The 22,929-nt window shown below is 42.1% G+C and overlaps 1 protein-coding gene across 10 annotated transcripts in view; it reads left to right on the forward strand.

The window, feature by feature from the left end:
- Positions 1-22,929, forward strand: part of HDAC4 (histone deacetylase 4) — a 263,373-nt gene that overhangs the window by 81,906 nt on the left and 158,538 nt on the right. For 9 of the 10 annotated variants that reach the window (XM_075027809.1, XM_075027810.1, XM_075027813.1 and 6 more), the window contains one exon: positions 20,074-20,145. In XM_075027809.1, the coding sequence (XP_074883910.1) occupies positions 20,074-20,145 (72 nt within the window). Of the gene's footprint in view, positions 1-8,681; positions 8,820-20,073; positions 20,146-22,929 lie in introns of those variants that run through there. The other variant, XM_075027812.1, reaches the window with a different exon arrangement.

The raw sequence follows: 22,929 nt of genomic DNA on the forward strand, positions 1-22,929 counted from the left end.
AAAGCTTACAGAAAGGCATTTCCAGCTGGAAATGCCAGGTCCTCTTTATACCATTTTTAATTTTTCTCACCATTTTTTTTGGTGTATGGTGCATTTACTGAACATGCTGTTACTTGCTGTTCATGTAAACTAATGGAATATATTATTGTATTAGGACAATAATTGTATACCTATACATGCATATCATCAATGCATATACAAGCATTTATATAAATGTGTTAATTGATGTGATAACATTGTCTTCTATATAGTAAGCCTTCTATTTTATGATCTTCAACATATATAATATGGATTTGGAAAGGCATTATGAAGGAAAAAGCATTACTTTTAAATTTATTTATTGAGAGAGAGAGTTCAAGGCCCATTATGCATTAAACAAAAATATTCTTTAAAGATGTTAGCTCCTAACTCCAGGCAGCATATGTCTCCTCTCCAGAGAGTGCTACTTGTGAAAGCAGCATCGCTTGTGAGGGAGAGAATCACTGACTTGAAAAAGACTGGGTTATTTTGTCCAATCTGCTGTAGTTCAGAGCCTTTTCATCTTTGTGGCTATTTAGCAGAGCCAGAAGCGTAACCCAGAGACTCATATCTGTGTTTTCTGCTGGAAAAAAAAAAAATCTCACCCAGCAGCATGGGAGAGGAGTGAGTGCTCAGACTTGGCATGGACATTTCTGGTTGCACCAGTGTGGGGTTTCTGGATGCTTTTTCTAGCATCTCCCAATTAATAATTTGATGATTTCAAGCTGCCATCTTCCTACGCGCTTCCTGCCTGCCCTGAGAAGTCTTGAATCTGTTTTGTGGCTTTCCTAAATGTATGTGTAGAATTGCTCTCTGGCCATTTCAACGTCCATAGGGCTTTGGCGCAGCTTCCAAGCAGATCAGAGCAGTAGGATGGCCCATTCCACGCAGTGCCACGTCCATGAGATCAGCAGCAAAGGCATCAGACTCCCGCATTGTTGGGAATAGGTTGTTGCATGGCCACATCCGCCTCGCTCTTCGAAAATTTGTTTCACAGTAGTATGAGATGTTAATTTTGATTTGCCCACTCCCCCGTTTGCTGGTAATCTTTTTTCAATGTCTTTCCTCTTCCATGGTTAGGAAGGACCCCTCCACTGGGAGAAGCTTTAATGGACTTCTGATGGCTTTCTGTGAGGTGCTACTTGGCTTTCGGTTGGGACAGACAGAAAGCTGTGGGAGGCTTGGCTTTAAGCTGAGAAATGGGAGATAACTTCAGGTTAAAAAAAAACCACAAAACAACCAACAACAAAACAAAACCTGAAATCTTTTTTTTACTTCTAGGTAAATGGTACCTTAAGGAGTATCTTAAGCAGTAAGTTTCTTAATTTACACTTTTCTAGTTGTAGTCATCAAACAAAAACCAGTATAACAAAACAGGAGTGACTTAGAAAAAAGCCTTGATTTTTTCGGACATTTTTTGATTACTAAGAATGATGACACTTCTTGGCGTTGCTGTTTTTACAAGTTGGCTTATTGTGTTGCTTGCAAATCTCAGTCTTTGTTTTATTTAGCTGTGGTTTTTAATTTCCTGCTTGTGGTGGGGTACGTGTTTGTCAAATGCTCTATAGCTAGGACTGTGCGGCTTGTCTTTCCGCTTGCAGTTATCAGGTTACTGTGGTGTTTGCTTCACAGTTCGGTGTGCAAGCTAGCAGCACGTGGCTATATTCAGCATAACCTGCAGCAGCAGCTCCTGTCAACGCATGTGCGACTTAGTCTGATGTTTTCAGTGGTCATACATCAGTGTTTAGTTTTGCTTGAACTTGGGAGGGAGCTTTTAAATAAAAACTGTGTTCTTGCTAATGTCTTACCCTTGTTGGGTTAATTCAGTTGTGAAACTACTGTATTAATTTCATTTTTTGAATGGGATTTTTTTTTTTTTGAGGGAAGGAGAAGACCATTGGGAAGACCCTTAGGGCAACTTAAGAAGTCTTCTGATGGCATATGGGCTGTTGGGACACTGCAGCTGGTATCTTAGACTTTCCTGAGCTGAGAATGGGGACTTCACTGTTGGTGCAACACATTTTTGGTTGCGTGATGTTTTTGTGGTTCACAGTATGTTGCTTGCAGTTCATCCACTAAGTTTCCCTGCTTATGAAGGTGAAACCTGGTGACTGCATTGGAGCAAGCTGAGCAGTGCCTTTGGTTGGGAGGGGGATCGGATGTTAAAGCGTGCAGCAAACCTTCTACCTGCTGTAGTATTTGGAGACCTCTACAGAACTTTTTTTAGAACATTTTTTTCTTTTGTAACACACACAAAATATTTCATCATGCAGTCATCTGATTCTGCATTCAGAGAAATCCTCACGGATTTCAGACCTCACCTAGGTGTTAAAACTCCTGAGATTTCTTATTATGCATTAACGCTGTCTCTGGACAGACCTCGTGCGCTGCACACATCCAGGTGGCCGCGACATTTACGCAAGTGCAGTCTGTGGGGTGGTTTGACACTTTTTAGTCCCCTGTGAGACTGCATGTTGCAGGTAAAAGCTTACATGCTCAAAAGGAATGGATGAGTAATACTCCTTAGTGTGCTTTTTCATTTCTGTTGTCCTATGTGTCACGGAAACTTCGGCACAGAATAGTGTTGTGAATTTATTTTGGTGCATTTTGCTGTTAAACTTAACATGCCTTTTTGTTGTCTGAAGCTGTTCAGCACTGTCAGTCAGGTGAGTCTAAGTATCTTGCAAGTTGTTTGGGGTGAAAAGAGTCTGTACCGGTCGGGTAAGGAGTAGACTGGTGTGTAATTCTATCAAAGCAGCCTGGCACAGCAGGTGGGCATTTTGGCTGCTTGCAGCCACTGAGCAACATTAACCTTAAGTAAAAGGGAGAGAGGATGGCAGATGATATTTTTTTGCACCCCCCTGGTACTGAGGGCCTGGCGTTATTTTGAACATATGCAAAGTCCAGCATTTTGGGTTGGCCCCATGGTAACATGGGCTTGCTTCTGCTTGGCTTGGAAATGGCAGTTGGTCCTCAACAGACCAGAGACTAGAAATTTCTGTTTCAAAATGTGCTATTCTCATGTTACTGTGTTTAATGCAATTTAAAATGCTTTTACTGTATCAAATCTATATTACTAATATTATCTAATATTACTATATTAGACATGGAAAAATGATCGATTGTGGTAAAGTGATGAGAAAAAAACCATGATGTATTACATGAGCATTTCAGCTTGTGTTAACCTCCTATTTTGCAGCAGAACAGGAAAAAAAGAACTTTTGAGTGTGAGGGAGAAGTTGTTGATTGTACCTTTTTCGTGGTGTTGGCGAGGTTTTCCTCTGCCAGTTTTCCATTGCTTTCCATCGTCAGGGTGAATCAAAGCAGGCGCTGAGGTTAGGTGTTGGGAGCTGTCTTCTGGGTGACTCATGGTCTCTCTCCCCAAGGTGCATGCTGAAGCTGGTTTCTGTGAGCAGTCTCACTTTCATGAGAACAATACTTTTACTTTCATCAACAGCAGGGACTACTGGCAAAGTGTAAACCAGCCTGGGTTTCTCCTAGACGTGAAAAGATATCCAGGGGAGTCTAAGGTTTGAGAAATGCAACAGTTTAGAGACTGAGGATAAAGATTTTGCACTATTTGAAATGCACACATTTTATCCAAAAGGAAACTTGTGTACCAGCGTCCTGGGTCTCACAGATGTGAGTTTGGTGAAATGCCTGATCTGAGTGGAGTGTAAGAGACTTTCCTTGCGAAAAACATGGAGAGTGGAAGGAATTGCTGCAGTGGAAGAGCCTGAGTTTGGCAGAAAGACAGAGCTGGAAGCATGCACTATGAAGCCCACATAACCTCATGGATGAAAATAAAAGGCGCCTAGAGCATAACGTAGAGGAACACATGGCAGCATGCTGCTTGTGCCATCCGACAAAACATCTCTTTGTGCTTCTGAGGTCTTGTGCCTTTTCAGCCGGCCAACAGTGTAGCTCTGCTTTCCCTTCCCATCAAGGTTTCTTTCTTTGAGTAATTCCTAGCACCTTCTCTGATGTCCAGCTATACAGCCAGCAGTTAAAATAGTGCATCCTGTTATGAGAAAAAATTTGGAAGCAAGCTGGAGAACCTTATTCGAGGGAGCCTGCCTTTGGAGTTGGTTATCAAGCTGGGGGAGCAACCTGGGCTTGTGGTATGAACCGTGTTCAACAAGAAGGTCAGGTACTCTGGAGCTTTCTTGGCCTTCAGTGGTTGTGAGGTGGTATAAGTTGCACTTTTCCTGTTGGCAAGTAAGGTTTTCAGAGAACACCTGAGTGATGATACTTGTGTTCCTTACCTGCTGGAGGACCTTGCTCTGAGTTAATGGCACGAGGCTGGAAATGACTGCCAAATGCGTGTGCTTGTGATTAAGGCAATAAAAGGAAACATTAAATACTTTCTTGGAACGGAAGGTCTGCGTGTTGAAATCTGCCTAAAACCAAAACAAGACCCTCCATGATCCTGGAAAGATCTGCCGCAGCACCGGTGTGAGCTAGGGAGAGCCAGCTGGGAAGAGCTCCTTTATAAACTCCATTGATGGGCCACTACCAAAATTCAATCACAAGCAGTTTAAAAAGTACAGTAATGACTTTAGGATTTCTGCCTTTCTGACAAGAAGTGAAAGGTCTGTTCTCGCTGTCAGTGTTATCACGACAGCGCAAGAAGTCCCTTGCCATCCTCTTGTGCAGGTGTGGACAGATACACCTTTACCTGTCTAACTGGCTTTTGTGGTCTCCATCCAGTGCTCTCTGTACAAAGTGTGTGTTGTCTTTATGGCTGTAATATAAAGCTAGTAATTTCCAGAGAAATACTTAGTCTGAGTATTTTAAAATAAAAAAGAGTCTTCTGAGGAATGGCTCTGCATCCTTATCTTTAGTTAAAAATAAGCTTTCATCTTTGGCATTTTGGGGGGGGTGGTTTATTTTGAGAGTGAAGAGCCAGCTTTGAAGTTTGGAGTATGGTCACGCTGGGCACGGCTGTTTCGAATTGCATACATTGTTTTAATTGCTGTTTATTCGTGTACTTCCAGGATCCTTTCAGAGTTTAACTGATGATTTTGATTAAATAGTTGCCCTTTGCTGGGCACTGTCTCTGTTGGGTGTAAACACCCTGAATTTGCGCTTTGGGAAAGGATTTTGACCTCTGGATGTTGGTAATTTTTGGGGGGTCGCACGGCAGCTTCACCCAAAGCAGCACCATGAATTTGGTACTTAAAACCCTGGAGATCAGTGCTTTTTCTTTCATATGGACTGTCCCTTCACATGCTGATGGTATCTCAGCTCTTCCTTGCTGGACTATTTCTGGTAGCAACTACTTTGTCTTGATGGTCTATTATATGACTGCACGGAATTAACTGTCCAAACTTTGTGCACCAGTTTCTTAAATTTTCATGTGTACCTACTTGAAATGAGCAAAGCAAAGACTCAAAACTTGTCTTTTTCCCTTTTTGAGAGAGAGCATGGCATTTGAAAAATGTGATTGCTGTCTTCAATGGGCTTCAGGTGAGCTGCAGTTTAGACTGCTAGTAAGCATGGTCAGCTTGTCTCTGATCCTTAAAATGTTTGACCAAAAGGATTTTTCACTGGTGAGCAACAGATTTTATACTGTTACAGTAACAGGCTTGGATGTGGAGAAGATACCACATGTGAGGATGAGTTTCTTGGGAAGGTAGAGCTGCAGAGGCTGTGCAGGTACCCAAGGAAGATGCGTGCGGGTGGGTGAGTGGACAGACCGGCCAGCCCTCCATCTGACTGCTGGCTTTTACCCCAGTATAGCAGTACGACCTGAAATGAGTCCCTGCCTGCTGTAATGTAAATATATATTTAAATACAAGTTCTTAGGATGAAGTATTTGACCTGGTGGAAAAAACGGGTAACGGGTAGAAGGAAGCAAGGCATTTGCTTTCAGACCCAATTGAGCTGGCCCTGGCACTGGGTAGGTGGGGAACAGGCTGATCTCACTCAGGATGGGTTAATTGTAAATTCTACAAGTCTGATGGGTGTATGTGAAAATGGAGGGAACTGGGTTTAAACATATCGCACTGTCCTACATAATTCAAGCCCGGGGAGAGAGGGGAACTGGGGTTACTGTGATACATGGGGGATAAAGATGCAAGGCACCAGCACTCATGGAGTTGTTGCCGAGTGTGTTGTCCTGATGCTTGTTGAATAAGGTTGGTGTGACAGCAGGGAGGTGAGAAGAGCCCTCTCAGGGTCTTGCTTAAGCTTCTGGAGTTGTAGGTCTCTAATAAGCTGTGTGTAAAGCAGACATGTCCAGTCCAGCTTCTGTGACAGTGCTGCTTGTTTTTTGCCTTTGCAAGCTTTTGCAGATCTCTGAAGGATTTTTTCAGTTGTGTGGGGTTTTTCCCCAGTATTTTAGCTCTTGTTTTGTAGAAGAAAGGCTTGATGGAGCATTCTGAAAGGTTGAAACTTGAAGCCTTGCACTCTGACAGCCACCTGGGACCCAGCAGCTCCATCAAACCCAAGTCATGCTCTGCTGACGGTCCTGTTTCCATGTCTCTCTATTTATTTTCCTCAACAAAAATTTCTCCCTTTTTTCCTCTGCTCTTTCCAATTCTGCCATCCACTTAAGAAGCTGCAGCTTGTAAGGCGAGAAGGCATCTGCTTAGTAGTGAAATTGTAGATGGTTCCTGTTGCCAGCAGTGTCCAGGGAGGGGTCCAAGCATCAGTTTCCTTTGCCTCTTTTCTCCCTGCCCTCTGCTTCATCCAGGAATTTTCCTCAGGTTAGCCTCCTTTCTGAAAGCATTAATGTAATGGGTTGATGAGTAATTATTATCACTTCCCTTTTCTGCTGTGGAAAGGATCAGAACTCTTGGACACAGCCTGCCTTGGAAATAGTTTCATGGATTAGTCTTATTTAGCATGTGTGCTAGCAAAATGCAGGGGTAAGGAAGGAAACCCATGCCGTTTAGTTCATATAACATACAGTTGCTTCCCTCTTTAACAAGGCAAGCCTTTTCTCTGCTTGGTATCTCATTAGCTTGAATATAGTGTCCTGTGTGGCCAGGAGCTGGAATCTTATTCGAAACTGTAGAAGAGCCAGGCTATCTTTCAGCTGGATTTCTTCCTGACAGTTTATTCAGCTGGAGAGAAAGGAAAATTAAGCAGGTTATTGAACCTTCTCTCCTGCCTTTAAAATGTGCTTCGTAGGTCTCCTTCTGCTGACAATTGCAGATAATTTCAAGGTTGTTTTTTTTTCTTTCCTCTCTTCATTTTTGTATCACCAATCACCAGTTTTTAAAACCTACTGAAATATTAGTTTTGATTAAAGTGGCATTATATCTGTGTATTTGTAGCTATCAAATGTGAATTCATGTGTTCTGAATAGCCCGTGATTGTGAAATGGCCAGATGCCAGCAGCACCTCTCCGGCTGAATGCCAAGGGAGTCCTGTGGAGTTTGCTTTTTTTTTTAGTGCTGAAGTTCATGGGATCTGTCTCAGCAAATTAAGAACCTCACATTGATAATACTGGTCTCCTGTAGAAATATTTATCTCTGATTGTGGAATACTGGCTTTACCCCATTCACGTACCATGAAGGATGGAAAGTTTTTTTCACTTTTGATAAAAGGCTACATTAAAACTTAAAAAAAAAAACAACCCAAAACAACCACCATGCAGTTAGCAGGGAGCAGGAATATTTTGAAGAATGGCCCTTGAAAGAGACTGTTGGCTGAACATAATATTCCAGAGTTAAGTTTAATGCTTGGACTATGCTAATTTCTTGAGGACAGTCACCTTTTCAGATGGATAGCACCCTGCAGATGGTGGCAGATTGTACCCTCCTCCACTCTTGCCAGAAGCGTGTGCTCACTGACAGAATAAAAGCAGTAAGGATGAAGCTATCCATAAGAGTTGATGAATCCCTTGCCTTTAAAATTGTAGTGTTTTGTGCCAGGGAAAATATCTATGAATATATTTATAGTAATAAACAGCATAGTCTCGGTTCCTTCATTGCAAGTGGGGAAATTGCTGTTCCACCACGTCTGTGAAAGTGGAATCTACTTTTAGATGCTTTGAAATGGTAGTCTCTTTTTTTTCTCTGGGATTTAAAAATATCTGAAGTCCAAATTTTAAAAATCTGTACATTAATTGACTTGAAGATATTATATACAGACTATCGAAAGCTGGTAGATAATGGCTGGTACTATATCAGGAACAGGTAGACTGGGACAATTTTCCTGCTGCCTGGTGTTAATGGTCATTGACTTTCTATCAGATGGGGCTGGGACAACAGGGAAGTGCTGTGCAAAGTACCAGGTTGGTTCTGCATGTAGTGTCTCATCTGAGATGGATTTAACATCAGGACATAGCGGGATCCTGCAGACCCCACCATAAGTCTCCCAGCACTCTGGGGAGAGAGGGACACAATGATGTGTTTTATTCCCCATGTGGTGGAAACCCTGACCTGTCCTGTTGGGGCTCGAGGTAGCGCTAGGCAGGAGAAGGTGTTGGATGCCCACCACCGAGTACCTCCTGATGTTGGCTGCACAAGAGAGACTGTGGGAAATGATTGGGTAAGCTAAGCCTAAAATAGAGCCAGGTCTCTGACATAGTACTGTCCTGGTATGGCATGCTTAATGGTGACGGTGTGTATGAAATAAGATAGCAGTCTTTTCTGCCTGTAACTGGAGATGTAAAACTGTCGGGTATTCAGAGTGACCGGTGGCTGTGTGCAGGAGGAGATTGCCTACGGGAGGTGTTGAAGGTCTCAAATGGAGGCTGAGCTGGCTCCTACCTTAGCAGTCAGAGCGCATTCGGGAACGGTTGAGACGCTGGCGTTCAATACACCTTTGTGGTAGGCTGCATTTCCTAGGTAGGTGTTTGGCGTTGAATGGGAGCAGGTGTATTTCTTGGTGTTCCATCTTGCCTGAGTAAGACTGAGTAATCTCTCAGACTACCAAGGTGCGACAAGTGATCGAGACATAGGATACTTGTTTTGCTTCTGCTGGAAGTGCGTGCTTGAGCTTGTCCATAATCGGACTTTGTGGTTATTTTCTCTGTACCAAACGAGCCGATTTTGAAACTTGTTACAGAAGAATAGAATGAAAACCAACATGAAATATGGATATTTTTGGCTTAAAAGGAAAAATCCACATCAAAAGTGTACTATAGATGCTATTTCTTTAATGTGGTAATTCTTTCCTTTGTATTTTATTTTTTCTTCACTTAATGCTTTGTCTGTCTGCGGGACGGTGGAAAGGCTGGCTGTAGGGGGTTCTGACTTTCCTTGCCCAAAGGGGGAAGCAAGTCTACTGAAATGGGTAGCTGTTCCTTTTTGCTGTAATTATGTCAGACCACTTCCAGTGAGCTTTATCTCTTTGCTCTAATGCATAGGTTACCACAGACCTTAGATTACTTGCATTTACATGTAAATGATTATTTTATTACCATGGATTTCCAAAATGACATATCTTTCAAATTTTGTGGAGTTGAAGTCATCAGAGTCTGCTGAAGAGACTGAAGATTGTCATGTTTAGTTGGAGTTGTGTTATCCTCCCACTGCAAAGAATTAAGGAAAATAATGGCATAAGAAGTAGAACACAATGGTTTTACGATTTGGCATTTGAAAAGTAGTGTATTGTCATTTGGATATTGATCTGTAAACACCTTGAGGACCACAGCATTTCCTGTTTTAACGCATCTTAGGTATTTGGATAACTTCCTAGTAATATATTAAAGGTTGCTTTTCTAACCAAAGTGGGATCTACTGGATTTATCTTTACTAGGTTCTGGACAGGAAAGCAGTGAGAAGCTTTTGTAGACATTATACCTGAGTATCTTCTGACTCTTGTGTGAAATATTCATGTAGATTATAATGCCAAAGAAAGCTTGAAACCCATCATAGTTCTTGCTTATGGGGTGCTGAGTGCTGTGGTCTGCTGCTGGCTTCAGTGGAACCTGCCATCTGGATCTATGAATGTCTCTGGAGTAATCAGTATTATCAAGGGAGTGAAGGAGGCTTACAATTCCAGATATGTCAACCTCTTGTATAACTGAGGCGGACATCAGCCTGACCTAGTTTCTACTGCATCAAAAGTAAGAAGTCAGAATTATGGCAAATTAAATATATACAAGACCATACTGATGATGTTTATGCATTATGTCACTCACTGGCAATGGAAGGTGGCTAACTTGGATATTAGATGTAGTAGTATTAATAAAAAACCCCAACCAAAACACCCCATTATAAACAGAATTGGATTAGCTTTCATCTAAATGGGTGTTTTCTTGATTATACTTGCAGGCCAAAAGCTAACATATTCAGAGCCCAACTCAAAAAAAATTTTTTTTTTCTCTCCTCTCCTATGCTCTCTTCTGCCTGTGGAGATCTGCAGCATTTTATTTTTACCATCCACCTTTAAAGTATGAGTAAATAGTGCTTAAATACTACGTTTGTTTTTGTTGAATTCTATAAGCTGTTGTGACGCACTGGATTTTTATAGCAGTGGCAGTCGATTCCAATTGAAACCATAATTGGTATTTCGACTTGATAGCTGCTGTAAATCTCAAAAAAAGGGAAGAGAAGGATGCTCTCATTTTGTTAGGCTGCTTCTCTTTCGGATGCATAGTGCATCTTCCAGCTCTCTGGGCTAATTAAAATGCCATTACAGTACATGTGGTGCTACAATACAGTCTAGGGAGACTTCCAAAAATAGATTCTTGAGTGCAGACAAATTAGAGAGGAAATATGCACTGAGTATTTTCTCATAGGTTTAAAGAGAAATAATCTATTTGCTGCCTTAATTGCTTTCTTGTAAATGTTGAAGACTTTTTTTTGTAAATTTCAAATGAGTAGACAAATAAATAATATGTCCATGATAATTACTGTTCTCTTTACTAATATTTTAACTTGTTACACGCTGTAGCCTTTAATATGCAAGTCAGGATGTTTTAGTGGACTGTGCTTAACAGTCAGGGACAGAGGCTTCTACTCCTCAGCGATCCTATTTTAGCTGTCTGGTATCCCAAGGCTACAAGGTTAGTGCATGGTCTGGTTTTAGAAATACAGCAATACAATTGACCAGAACCACCCACTCACCCACCCCAAATCCTGCCAAGACGTAGCCCAGATAAATACTGTTTGCATGTTGTTCAGCAAAACAACCCCCCAACTCGTGTATAAAATGCAAGATACTTTTTATAGTGTGACTGTGGTGCATATATACTGATAGTAGGGAAAAAACTAGCTGTTCTTGGGCCTGGAAGAGGCCCATGAAATTGCCGTGGGATTACACATGTAACAGAGACACCGCATAACTCCCTGGGCAGTGCCAGTAAGAGTGAGGAGCTCTCACTTTTCACAGCATGTACCTCCCCGTAAGCTGCTGACAGCAGCCTGATGGCAAGGGACGAGCCTTGCGCTGGCTTGCAGACCACGGTGCAGCCTTAATCAGAGGGAAGGAGCTGAGGGAAGGGGAAGGCATGAAGAACAACAGCTCCTGATGGTGATAGCAAGTGCCATGCAGGATCAGCTCTGTGGAGTTCAGCAGATGATGCTGATGGTGTCATGTAGAGGCCATGTGGGGTTGTTTTGAAGCTTGCTTTAGGACTGCGTTTAGTCCAGTCCCTCGGATACATGTCCCCATTAGTGGCTGGAGTGTGTTAGGCTGGGTGTTTTGGGTTGAGTTTGAGGTGTATCCCCCCCCAATAAATTGCAGTCTGTGTACTGAGACTGCTCCATGATGCAACCAAAAATATGGGATGTGGAAAAGTATGGGAAGCAGGGCAGCCAGGGACTTGCTCCAAGAGCCCACTCCAGATCCAGAGTGAAAGGTGATCCTGCCAATGCTCCTCTTTCAACATAACCCTGGTCAAGCATGCACTAGCTCATCTCTTGAGTGAAGACAACTATGAGCGTGGTTCTGTCTTCGAGCCTTTTTACGAAGTGCAGTATTGCTATGTTTAAGTGTCTTTCAGTTGTATTGTGAAACAGATGGGAAGGTGGCATGGTTGGAGAGAAGGGGAATGGATCTTTCTTTTCTTTGTGAGACAAGTTCACAATTGTTTTACTAGAAAGCAGTGAGGAGAACAAAGTAATTGTTTGCTTGATGACAACTACAAATTCAGGAGTCATTGATCCAGAAACATCCCCTTTCTTTCTGTCCTTAGTGAAAGCTTTATTTTAAATGTGGATGCACGCTCTTGAAAGGATGTGGTTGGGATAGTGTCTCAGATGCCAACTGATGGCTATTTATCCTGGGCTTACTGTCAGCTGCCTTGTTTTGCCTGAGGCTTTTTATCGATTGGGCACTGAGAAATTACAGCTTCTTTCTATTTTGACTTGGTAGGCATGGGGGCAAGCTTCTGACCTGTATCTTCGTGGGATAAAAATAGCCAAAATAATCTGGTAACTGCCTTGCGAGTGGTTTGCAAAGAAACGGTTATCAGATTCATCACCAGTCACTTGGACTATTGCAGATGTCTTATTGGGATGCCTTATTGCTCAACAGTTTTCCTCTGCTCTCCTTTTTCTTATCTAGGAACTGGAAATATGAAAACAAAAAGCTCTAGTTTCTACTGTATTGCTGAGAACAGTAGAGTCCATCAGAAGTATTGCAATTTGTGTGTCAAGCCCACCCCAAAAACAGCTTGGAAAAGAACCCGGAGCTGTGAATGGCAGCTGGCAGTAGCTGCCTTGTGTGGAGGATGTGGACTGGCAGGTCAATGGCAAGGTCTCAGGTTTTAGCACTTGTTGCTTACAGGGGGTGTAATTCCCTGCCTTCTCAGAAATAACGGATTGCTGCTATGTAGTGAAGTGTTGTCCAGAAAGTATGTAGCTAAAGACAACCAGAAATGGATTTGGTTGAGAGGTCTCAAACTCCCTGCATTAGCAGATAATTGCTCATCCTGAAAAAGTCTCAGGGCCACTGTATCATCTTTCTTCAACTGAGAACAGGCTGACGTTGGAAAAACTACCAAGTTCTGCAGACCTTCTATCTCATTTTTTAAAATCTTTTCTCAGAGGTTTCTCCTTGATTGCCTACAATTCATCTTCTGGTGTTGAATCTGAAACCAAGGGCAGCGCTTTGGCCACAGAGGCTGCCACGTCCCTGAGTAATGACCTCCCCTGCCTTGCATATGCACCTGCTAATGCATCCCGGAATGAACTGACGTCTTCTGCATCATTGCCAAATGGTGGATGCTCAGTTTTGTAAAGCCCTTTGGCTTTTCTTTGTTGTATCCTTGCTTTGCCAGGTATTTCTCATTAGTAGTTGTACACTTGACTATTAGTAATAATATCATCATCATCAACGTGGTAGGGTTTTACTCATTTGTCATTGAACCTTGCATCCATCCATTTTCCAACTTGTCGTTGAATTTTGCATCTCGTGCTCCAAATGGGGATCTCTGGTGTAAGGGAAAACCTGAGTTTTGAATGCAACTTTACTGCTTTTACCAGTAAATTGTGAACTACCACAATACACTGGATATAACAGATCCAGAAGTGGATGGTGACTGATGGGCTTTTTAAACCAGGTGTGTACTTGGTTTAGGGCGATTCATGCAGACCTGTTTTTCTTACTGACGTGCCCCATGTAGCCTCTCAATGTGGATTGTTGGTTTTTGTTTTGTTTTTCAGGTTTTTTTGTTTGTGTTTTTTTAGAAAACTTGAGTAAAATCAAAACTATTTTTGCCAGTTTGCCAGCCAGACATACTGACAGAGAAACAAATCATTTGCCTGCCTTCAGCTTCACCTTGATCCATCTGTCTTGCTTTTCCTGTTACCTGATTTTTTGTTCTGCCTCTTGAAATTGTCCTTTCTTTCAGGAAATGAAATCCTAGTTGCCAATGCTGATTTTCTGAACCTCTTCCTCCTGCCTTATTCTCCTGCCTTTCTTAAATTTTATTTCTCTTGCTCTGTAGGACTTTTCCCCTACTCTGGGTGTCCTTTAAAGATAATTGTTGGTTGTTCATCACTTTAGTCAAGGCGTTCAAGTAGGCCAGGGTGATTTGCATCAGGTTGAAAGATCTGAATACATGGAAAACTATTTAAATAACCTCTTCGTTCCCAGTTCTGCCCTGCATTTTTAAACTCATCAGAGTTAATTATGGTAAGACTGCTTACAGTTTTCTGTAAGAGCTCACTGAATGCTTCAACCTTCTGTTTTTGTTCTCTTTTTTTTTTTTTTTTAAAGTAATAAAGCTGTACTTCCCTGTCCTCCTCTGCTTTGGTTTTGCCTTGGATGTTGTTGTTCGTTTTGCTCCTTCATCTTTTCTAAGTGTTTTTATCTGTGCATGTTTCTGTCTTATTCTGGAGCGTTCTGTAGCCATCTTGTCTTTGTTTTTCTATTTTCAACATGTTTAAATCCTGCAAACCCAGCTACTTCCAAACCTGTCCTGGCTATATTTTTAAAGTAACTTAAACAACTCTTTGGAACAAATGAAGATAAAAATAAAGTGTTCAAGTTCCCATCAATGAATAATGGCTTCATCTTATTAATTAATGAGTAGAAATACCCATCTGGAAATTAAGCTACACTAAATGTTCTCTAACTCGAGCCATAAATCAGACAGGCTGGTGTCTGCCTCCTTCCAGGCTTGATGGACGGTGCAGTTTGTCTTTCCCTTGCGAGCATCTTGGACTGGACAGTTTGCAGCCATCATTTCATCGCCGGCTGCCATCAGCCCAGGGATTAATCTGCCCAGTTCAGCCTCCCTGGTACAGCTGGGACAACTTACCCCTGTGCTTTTCTGATATTTTTGGTGAAATCTTTAGATTGATTCATACAGAACCGATTCAAGAGGACATTTTCTTGACAATTTTTAGTAGCTTAGGAAAAATTTGGCTAGTGGAGAGCTTGAAAATACTTTGTAGGTAATCTGGTTTGTCTCAGTACTATTCAGAGCAGGGTTTGTGGCTTGTAAAAGAGTCAAATCGTGATTGCAAGATTTGACCTCTTTGCACTTTCTTTGCTTGTCCACGGCAGTAAGACAAGCTGCTTCCCTTCCCTGTCTGCTTTTTGGGAACTACAGAAGCACCCCTGTGATCTCTTCTAGGCAGTAACAGTGATAAAACTATACAGCGGTGTGTGGCACAGATAATTTTAGTGTCTTCTGTGTTTTTGATTTAGTTTTGTAATGCCAAAGCTTTCTCTGTAAATACGTGGTGAAGCGTGGAGGGAATTGGAGCTGAATACTTTGTAAAGGGAGGAGGTGGGGGTTAAACTTTTTTGTAATGGAAACTGATGGTATTCTTTTTGGCACTTGCAGACCCAGACCACTCTTCATCTTAGTGCTTTCTAAGCTTTGGCTTAAACCATTGTGCTTTTCCCTTGTCACACAAAGGTCGATTATACATCAATTGATTTAGGAGAGAGTCTCCAGTAACAGTGGTAAGAAACCACAGTGCAGCAGTAGCAGAAAACACGCTTTTCTTGAGGCTTAGATCCCCCCAGGTGACCAGTTTATCTTCAGGGTGATGGTGCAACAGGATCTGTGAAGCAATGTGGTTGAGTATGCAAAACATAGGGATTTTTTTTCTCTTTTAAAGTTATATATAGAGGAAATAATCACAGCCTAGGACTCCAAAACCCTCCATCTTTCATTGGTCAGATCTCAGGATTTTTTTTAACAGATAATTCTTTAAAAGTTTGTCATAGGTTTAGCTTACCTGTTTGAGAGAAGGAATCAACCAAAGCAAGAGCTTTTGTGGGCAGCAGTATTGCTGAGCCAGGAGGAATCCTGGTATATTGGGTGCATGGGTTTTAGTACTTGATCAAAATTTGGTGTAGTGCAGTTAGGATTTTAAAGCCTTCCTTCAGACTGGTCTAAGGGACTCTTCTTCTCCTTTCAGAAAGCTTAAGGTTTTTGGTTGCTTTAGTTTGGTTTTTTTTTTTGTCAGTATTGTGTTGGCACTAGACAATGATGCTTCATAAATGCAGTGGAATTTTACATTTCCTAATAAACTGATCGCCTAGGCTCTTGAAATTAAATTACTTCTTTGCTTCTTGTAGCATCTTTAGCTCGTTTTAGGAAGCTGAGGAGAGGACAAGAATGTTTAACTGCTTCAAGAGGCTAAGTTTGTGTTCTGGGATTTTTTTAGCTTTGTTTTTGGGCTCCAAAAGCCAAGCTAACTCTGCATGTGTGGCAAAGTTTTGAGTCCAAGGCGCTCAGCTTTTTGTTGAGTGAAGCTCATTGATGGTGTGAAACATCACAGCTTTGAGTAGCACTATGCAACCACCACAATCCAGAGCAAAAGAATTTTTTGCATCCCGAGTAGCTGACCTGATGTAGGACTGCGCTGATTTGGGGGAATCGCCTGCAGTATCCTGACAGCAAGTGGTATCTGAAACCAGATAGACTCTTCCTGCATTTGTGGAGGTGGCTAGAGTAAGAGTTTTTGGCTTTGGCATACGGCTGTTGGGATGCTGCTGGGAAAAGGACACCACTTGAGTTCCACCTTGGAGAGTCTGGTTACAGAACATAGGCTTCTCTTAAATATGTGCTGTTTCTGCAGTGAGGCATAGTAGCTGTATAAAATGAGCTTGAAACCTCTCCGAGGTTCTGACTTTTTCATTGCTGTTCATGTTTTGTAGTAACAGAGAAGGTGTGTGTACGTGGAGCAACAGAGCAGAACGTGTGTTTGCAGCTACTTCAATTAAAAAACCAAACAAAACCCACCCAAAACTCCTAGATGCTAGAAAGCAAGTAAATGGAAATGTCTTCAACACTGCTTTGCTTCTCAGCATTTTATTAACTATGGAGATGCCAGGGATGCTTGTTCCCACTGCGGGGCTGCAGCCTGCAGCCATGGCATGGGGACGCCCTGGTGCTACAGCCGTGATGGTTAGGTGCTGCAACCTCTGCGCAGCAACCCGTGGGCTTGCGTGTTCATTCACCCCTCCCCATCGAGATGTGGATGCGCATTTGCAGAGGGAGTGAATGCAGGTGCCCAAGGCATGGCCCGGGTCATCCGATGGGGCTGAATGGACCTGCCTGGATGTGCAAGCTCCTCTCCTGCAGCCAGAAGATGATGCACCTTGTGGGTACCCACCTGCAAGTTGCACGAGATAGGAGGACACAGGGCTGGGAGAGAAGGTGGTAGGTTACTGGTAGCAAGTAGGATGAAGTGATTATGATCTGGACATATCTACCCAAAGGGTTTTCAGAGCGGGGGGGGGGGGGGGGGGGGGACACCAAAAAAAAAACCCCAAAAAAACCCCAAACCAACTTCTACAGGTAGTGTATTTGCTGTATTGTGATTGCTGGGTGCGTGTGCTTAGCGTGGTGAGTGTGAGATGCCTTCCCCTTGAAGAGCAAGCTAAGTGATGTGTCAGCTTGTGTGTTTACATCTTATTTTAACATTTAATCTATACTAGTATCCTGGGAGAAGAGGTACCTTATACAAATATCTCCTGATAAACTGCCCTTATTTTTTTTTTAATACATAGAGATATATTTTTTTTTAATCAGTCAATACAGCAAATAGAGAACCTCAGTCTTAACGCAGTTTGGTTTTACTTCCAGTGTTTAAGGTGTCAGTGCTTTAAAAGATGTTCTTAAATGTCCTTCTGTGACTACTCTATTACTCATTTTGAAATAAAGATAGAAGAGTGTTGGTTTGTGGTTGTTTTTTTGTGGTTGCTTTTTCTTTTTTAAATTAGTTGAAAAATGTAGGCACTTTACTTCTTAGAATTAAAAAAAGTCTTAAAAATCCCTACTAACCGACAATTTTGCCAGTGATCTTTGATGTACTGGTAAGACTGAAAATTCACAACAGTGGGAGAGGAAGTCCACGGACAACAAAATAAAAAGCCTGTATCAGTTTGGTTGGCTTTGAGGTGGGTTACCTGCTTCATGCCGGTGCCCTTCTGTGGTGTCTGGCCAGCCAGGCGAGCCTGCCGAAACAGCTGGTGCTACAGACTTGCGCTAGGAATAGATGGGCTCTTGTCAGTTGTTCTCTGCCAGCAGCTTTGTACTGCTGGAAGTGCGAGTTTCATATGTCACTTGTTCAAAACTGCTGGATGTAGCATGAGAAAAGGCACCTTTGCTCCAACAGCCTCACTGCAAATGGGTATGTTTGTCAAAATTGACCTGGATTTGTGTCTCAGAGCACCTCAGCTGCTGGTACGGGGCTCTGTTTTGTAGATGAGTCCTTCTCTGAAGGTGCATCTTCATCTGAAATAGTGGAGAAGCTGAAAATACTCCCCAGGAAGCTGTGGGGGCTCCTGGGACTGTTCTTGCCTCTCCCTGCTGCATGCTCCCCTTTCCCCATGCTCTCTCCGGCCGAGCCGTAGCGTGTGCTGGAGCGGGTACGTGTGCCGTGCTGGCTGGCCGCTGGGGCGGCTGCTGCTTCGTTGCTAGGAGAGCCCAGCAGAGTGATTTTTTTTTTTTTTTTTTTCTTTAAGCCGCTGGCAGGCTGAACAGATGAATTTTGGGAGCTGCTCGTGGTCCCTGGGCGATGCTGGCATGTTCAGCACAAAAACATAGCGAAGGTTTCAGCAGCAAGTAGAGATGCAGTTCACCAATGAATTAAAAAATTACTAATGAGGGCTGAGATAGCAAATGCCTGTCTTATAGAAAAAACAAGGCTGTAAAACCCGACATTTTAGTAACTACAGAGGATCATATTTTTTTTGCTATCCGTTTAGGCTTTTTGATCTGCAGTGACCACTGGGCTGTGAATCTGGAGAGGCTGATGGCTGAATGTTATTTAGAATAGCGATGTTTTGCTCTACCCCTTCAATCCAGTTGCCTCCTCATTTATTGCCTTTTGCTGCTGCTTGTGCAGGTGAAGCTTGGCTGGCCAAGTGTCATCCCACTGATGCTGTAGGTTGGCCACTCAGGTATGGGAAGCCCAGCTGCTCTCTTGGCTCTAGAAGTAACAAGGCAAAAGCCAAAAAAAACAATAATAATGCGAATAATCTATATTACTTGTTTGAGAAGGAGAACTCAGCATGGTTATAGTTTAATTTATTGACATATTGCCTGAAGCTGCACTGATGCTTGGGTATGATCACTGGAGGCAAACCCATGCAAGTGATGGAGAAGACGCAACTATGCTTTCTCTACAGAAACCTGGAATGAAGAAAATAGGAAGAATAAAAGTGTAATTTTATTTTTTTTAACTTTGTATGTTTTTTGATGTTGCAGTGACATCTTAACATTTTTGTAATGCTGTCCTTTGCTTTGAGTGAGAGAGATGGGGTGGCTTCTTTGATGTCTCCAGACAGGGTTTGGCTTGATTGTATCTGTGCTGCAGCACAGAGCGCAGAAAGGCATTAGAGGAGACCAAGTGAGACAGAACTGGCAAAGGTAGAGATATATACAGTGGAACAAATGGGTTTGAGATAAGTTTTCTGTATTCAAGTATTCATAATCTAAGTACTGAAAAGATAATTTAGCATTTTTTGCTTCAACTTTTTTTTGGTGGGGGCAGATGGGTGACTAGAAGATCTGGTCTGGCAGTCCACAGCAGTAGGTATTGAGTTCTTCTGTTTTAACTCTACCTGAATGTAAGATACAATCTTTGAAATATTTTAAATAGAGAACTGCTTCAGCAAGATGGATTTCTGCATATCATTTACAAAGTATGTTTTTAATGCCTTTCTGAAATCCAAACTTATGCAAAATGGGGCTTGTTATGCATGTCTATGCATTTTAATCTCCTGCAGTGATTTGTCAGTTTTCCTTAACATCTCTCAGGCATATTACAGCCATTCTTCAACTTCGCTTTACAGGGCTGCGTTTCTGTCTTAACTCACTCAGTTCTCTGAGCAAGGAATGAATTGCAATTTAGTTATTGTATGGTAAGGTTTATAAGCTGATGTGCCTATTTACTTGGATTGGGATCAGTACCAGTTGTGGATTTAAAGACTGGGAAAACCTGGGTGTAATTCAGGCTGCAGTATCTTTTATGCTTTAGTGTAAGCAGTTGTTGCGCAGCTGTTCGGTTAATGTTCTTGTTTCTATTGATTTGTGCTACTTGTGTGTTTCTGTTTTACGTTGATAATTTGTTAGTAGGTTTTTTTTTTTGTTTCTGCTTGGAATGTCTAAAATAGCTCAGCTAACCAAAGAGATGATGTGACTTTTTATTTTATTTTTTATTTTTTTTCTTCTCTTTCCAGATGGGCTTTCTGGCAGAGACCAGCCAGTAGAGCTGTTGAATCCACCTAGAGTGAACCACATGCCTAGCTCTGGTAAGAAGAAACTTTTATTAAACATTGTTCCTGTTCTGGGAATGCCGTAAAGTATTCTGCAGTTTTGTCTTGCAAGTGGGAGAGCAAAATGCAAATGTGAAATGCTGGAACAAAGTGTATTAGAACTTGCACACATCTACTTTCCCAGGCTGGGCGAGTGGGATTTGGGAGTGGAGAAGAGGATGGAGCACAGCAGTCTTAGGAGTCTTAAATAGCTCAGCCCTTACCCTTGGCAGGGGGCTAAGGAGAGCCTAACCTGCTTGGAGCTGCTCGTTTTTCCTTAGAAAGGAGAGGATAGCAGAACAAAGCAGCACCTTATGAGTCTTTTCACAGCCTTAAAAGGAGCACTGCGAGGCAAAGTAGGTTTTTGAGTTGCTGCTCCCATTAAGGAGAAATCTTCTTGTGTTGAAATGAGGAGCCAAACACAAGCTGATCAAAGTGTATCACGCTGGGCTCTGGGCTGTTTGCTTTTCTTCACTATTCTAATGATCCTGCTACAGTATCTCTTGGGTCTTATCCTTCTGCTATGAAGCAAGCACAGCAGCCACAGTGTTCGTCCTGGAGAACTGCTCCTCGTGGAGCTGAGAGGGATCTTATGGCTCATAGTTGCAGCACTTCAAGTGATGGAAACCAAAGTTTTGGTCACAATACATGAAATACTATGGAAAGCAATCTGTTGCTGTCTTTTGTGTTTCCCCCTTCTCTCTTCCAAAAGTATTTTGTTTCCAGGTGCAAACAGATAGAGATATTTATACTAGGGATGATTTGGTATATGAAGCATTATCTACTTTCCAGGTAGAAGCTCGAGTTTTCCAAAAACCCAACTTTCCCTTCTCTGCTGCCTTCCAAAATGCCTTTAGGTCCTTTTATATTAAGGAAGAGATCTCGCAGAAGATCTAAGTGCTTCTGGTAATGCAAGTTGGAAAAATGTAAATCAAGCTTATTCAAAACAACTTCAGTAGATTGGGGGGGGGGGTGGGGTGGGGAATGGGCTGTGACCTAACCTAGATTTTTGTGGACTTAAATGCATATCTGAGGAAGGAAACTTTTAAGGAGGTAGAGCTATTGTGTTGGAAAAAAAAGAAAGAGATCCTCGTTTACCAGGTACAAGTGTTTGGCTTTGGATTCTGAGAAACCTCTCTTCCCTCCGTGTGTTCCAAAAGTTGTTTGTCAGGTAAGGGAGGTTATATTCTTCTAACCCTAAGAGAGATTCTCATTTTAAGAATACCGTGGTAACACAGGTAAACTTAAAGGTTTTGTATCCATGTGCTAGATTGAATTTTGTGGCTCTGCACAAGAGGAGTCACAGTCCTCTTTTCTGTCAGTAGATCAATGGCCAGTATTGTGAATGTGATGGGTTTTAGTCTCTCTTTTTCTTTTTTTTTTTTTTTTTAATTAATTTTGTTGTTGCTTATGTTTAATGTTTCCTTTTGAGATACTACAGGACAAAGACTGATGCTGGTTAACACTTTGGGTTGGTGGACTTCAGTATGCTCTGACTATTTTTCCCCAGATGAAGAGAGGCTTTTTTAAGGTGTTATGGACTCATACAGGATTTATGGAATTCTTACTGTTTGGATTCCATTTTGAGTATTTTTATAGCTTACCTGTATGCCAACTGAAAAAAGAAACAGCTAGCCATCACTGGGGTGCTGTGCTCATGCTAAGTGGGTGGGATGTGACATAGGCAGCAACGTCTCTGTGCCGAATGACTTCTGCCAGCATCTGAGCCGTGGGAATTCCTGTCTCATGCTGGAAAGCTCAGGCAGGTCGTGCGTGTAATGGGCGAAGGGTAGGACTGACTGGGAATGAAAATGTGACCTTATGCAAGAAGCAGCATTGGCTCTGGACAGTGGTCACCCAGGTACTTTTCACTGAAGACCCTATACTTATTCAGTTTCTGCTAAATTTTTGAGAAATCTTTTCAGCCTTGCAGTGTGTACACAAGCTGGAAATGTCTACCTTATATGTTGATTTGCGGAACGATAGTTAAAACCTGGAAGCACAGTGTTTGGCAAAAAGTAAAAGGGTGTTTCGGCATGTTTGTAAATGCAAGCAAGTATCGTTGATCTTGGAAGTGGTTTATCGGCTGGATTTCAAGTGTGGTGCCTGCCTATACCTATCTATCCTGATGGGTTTTTAAAATTACTGTTAAAAGTTGCTGTCAGCTTGACAGAGTTACCCACCTGGGCAAACCATTGTCCCATCTGGTTTTTATCATTATTACCTTTAGGAGTTTGCTGCAGATCCTTCTGAGAGAAGAAAGGAGAAGTAATACCAAGTATTGCTCTGGAAAAACAAGTTATGTGTGGGTTTGTGGGATGTTATTCCAAGTCTCAGGCATGGCTGAAATAATGGTGTTGAAAAACAGCTTAAGGAAAAAAGTGCTTAATTGTGTCCTGGGATATTCCATTTAAAACCTTATCCCATCCTGGTTATGGTAAAGCGACTGATTTGTAGCCCTTGTGATGAATAAACTCGAGCGGACAATGAGCCTCTATCCCCAGAACTACATTTCTAGTTAAGATAAAGCCATTGCGGTGTACTTGTAGGAAACCAGAATGTTTCCTCTTCACCATGAACCAAGTGAAGGAGAAGTTTGATCCTTGTTAACTGTTCTTCTCTGATGTGAGGGGATGAGAAAGGGATGTACAATACCTAGGTCATAAACATGCTCTGTTCTGTGGAAGCATCTCAAGTACAAAATCAAAATGTTTAAAGCATTTTTATGAAACTGTTTTAGGAGTGAATTGGGTTGAGTAGAATGGAGTTCAGTCATTGGCA

Source organism: Buteo buteo, chromosome 5 (genome assembly GCF_964188355.1).
Source record: "Buteo buteo chromosome 5, bButBut1.hap1.1, whole genome shotgun sequence".
Classification (NCBI taxonomy): domain Eukaryota; kingdom Metazoa; phylum Chordata; class Aves; order Accipitriformes; family Accipitridae; genus Buteo; species Buteo buteo.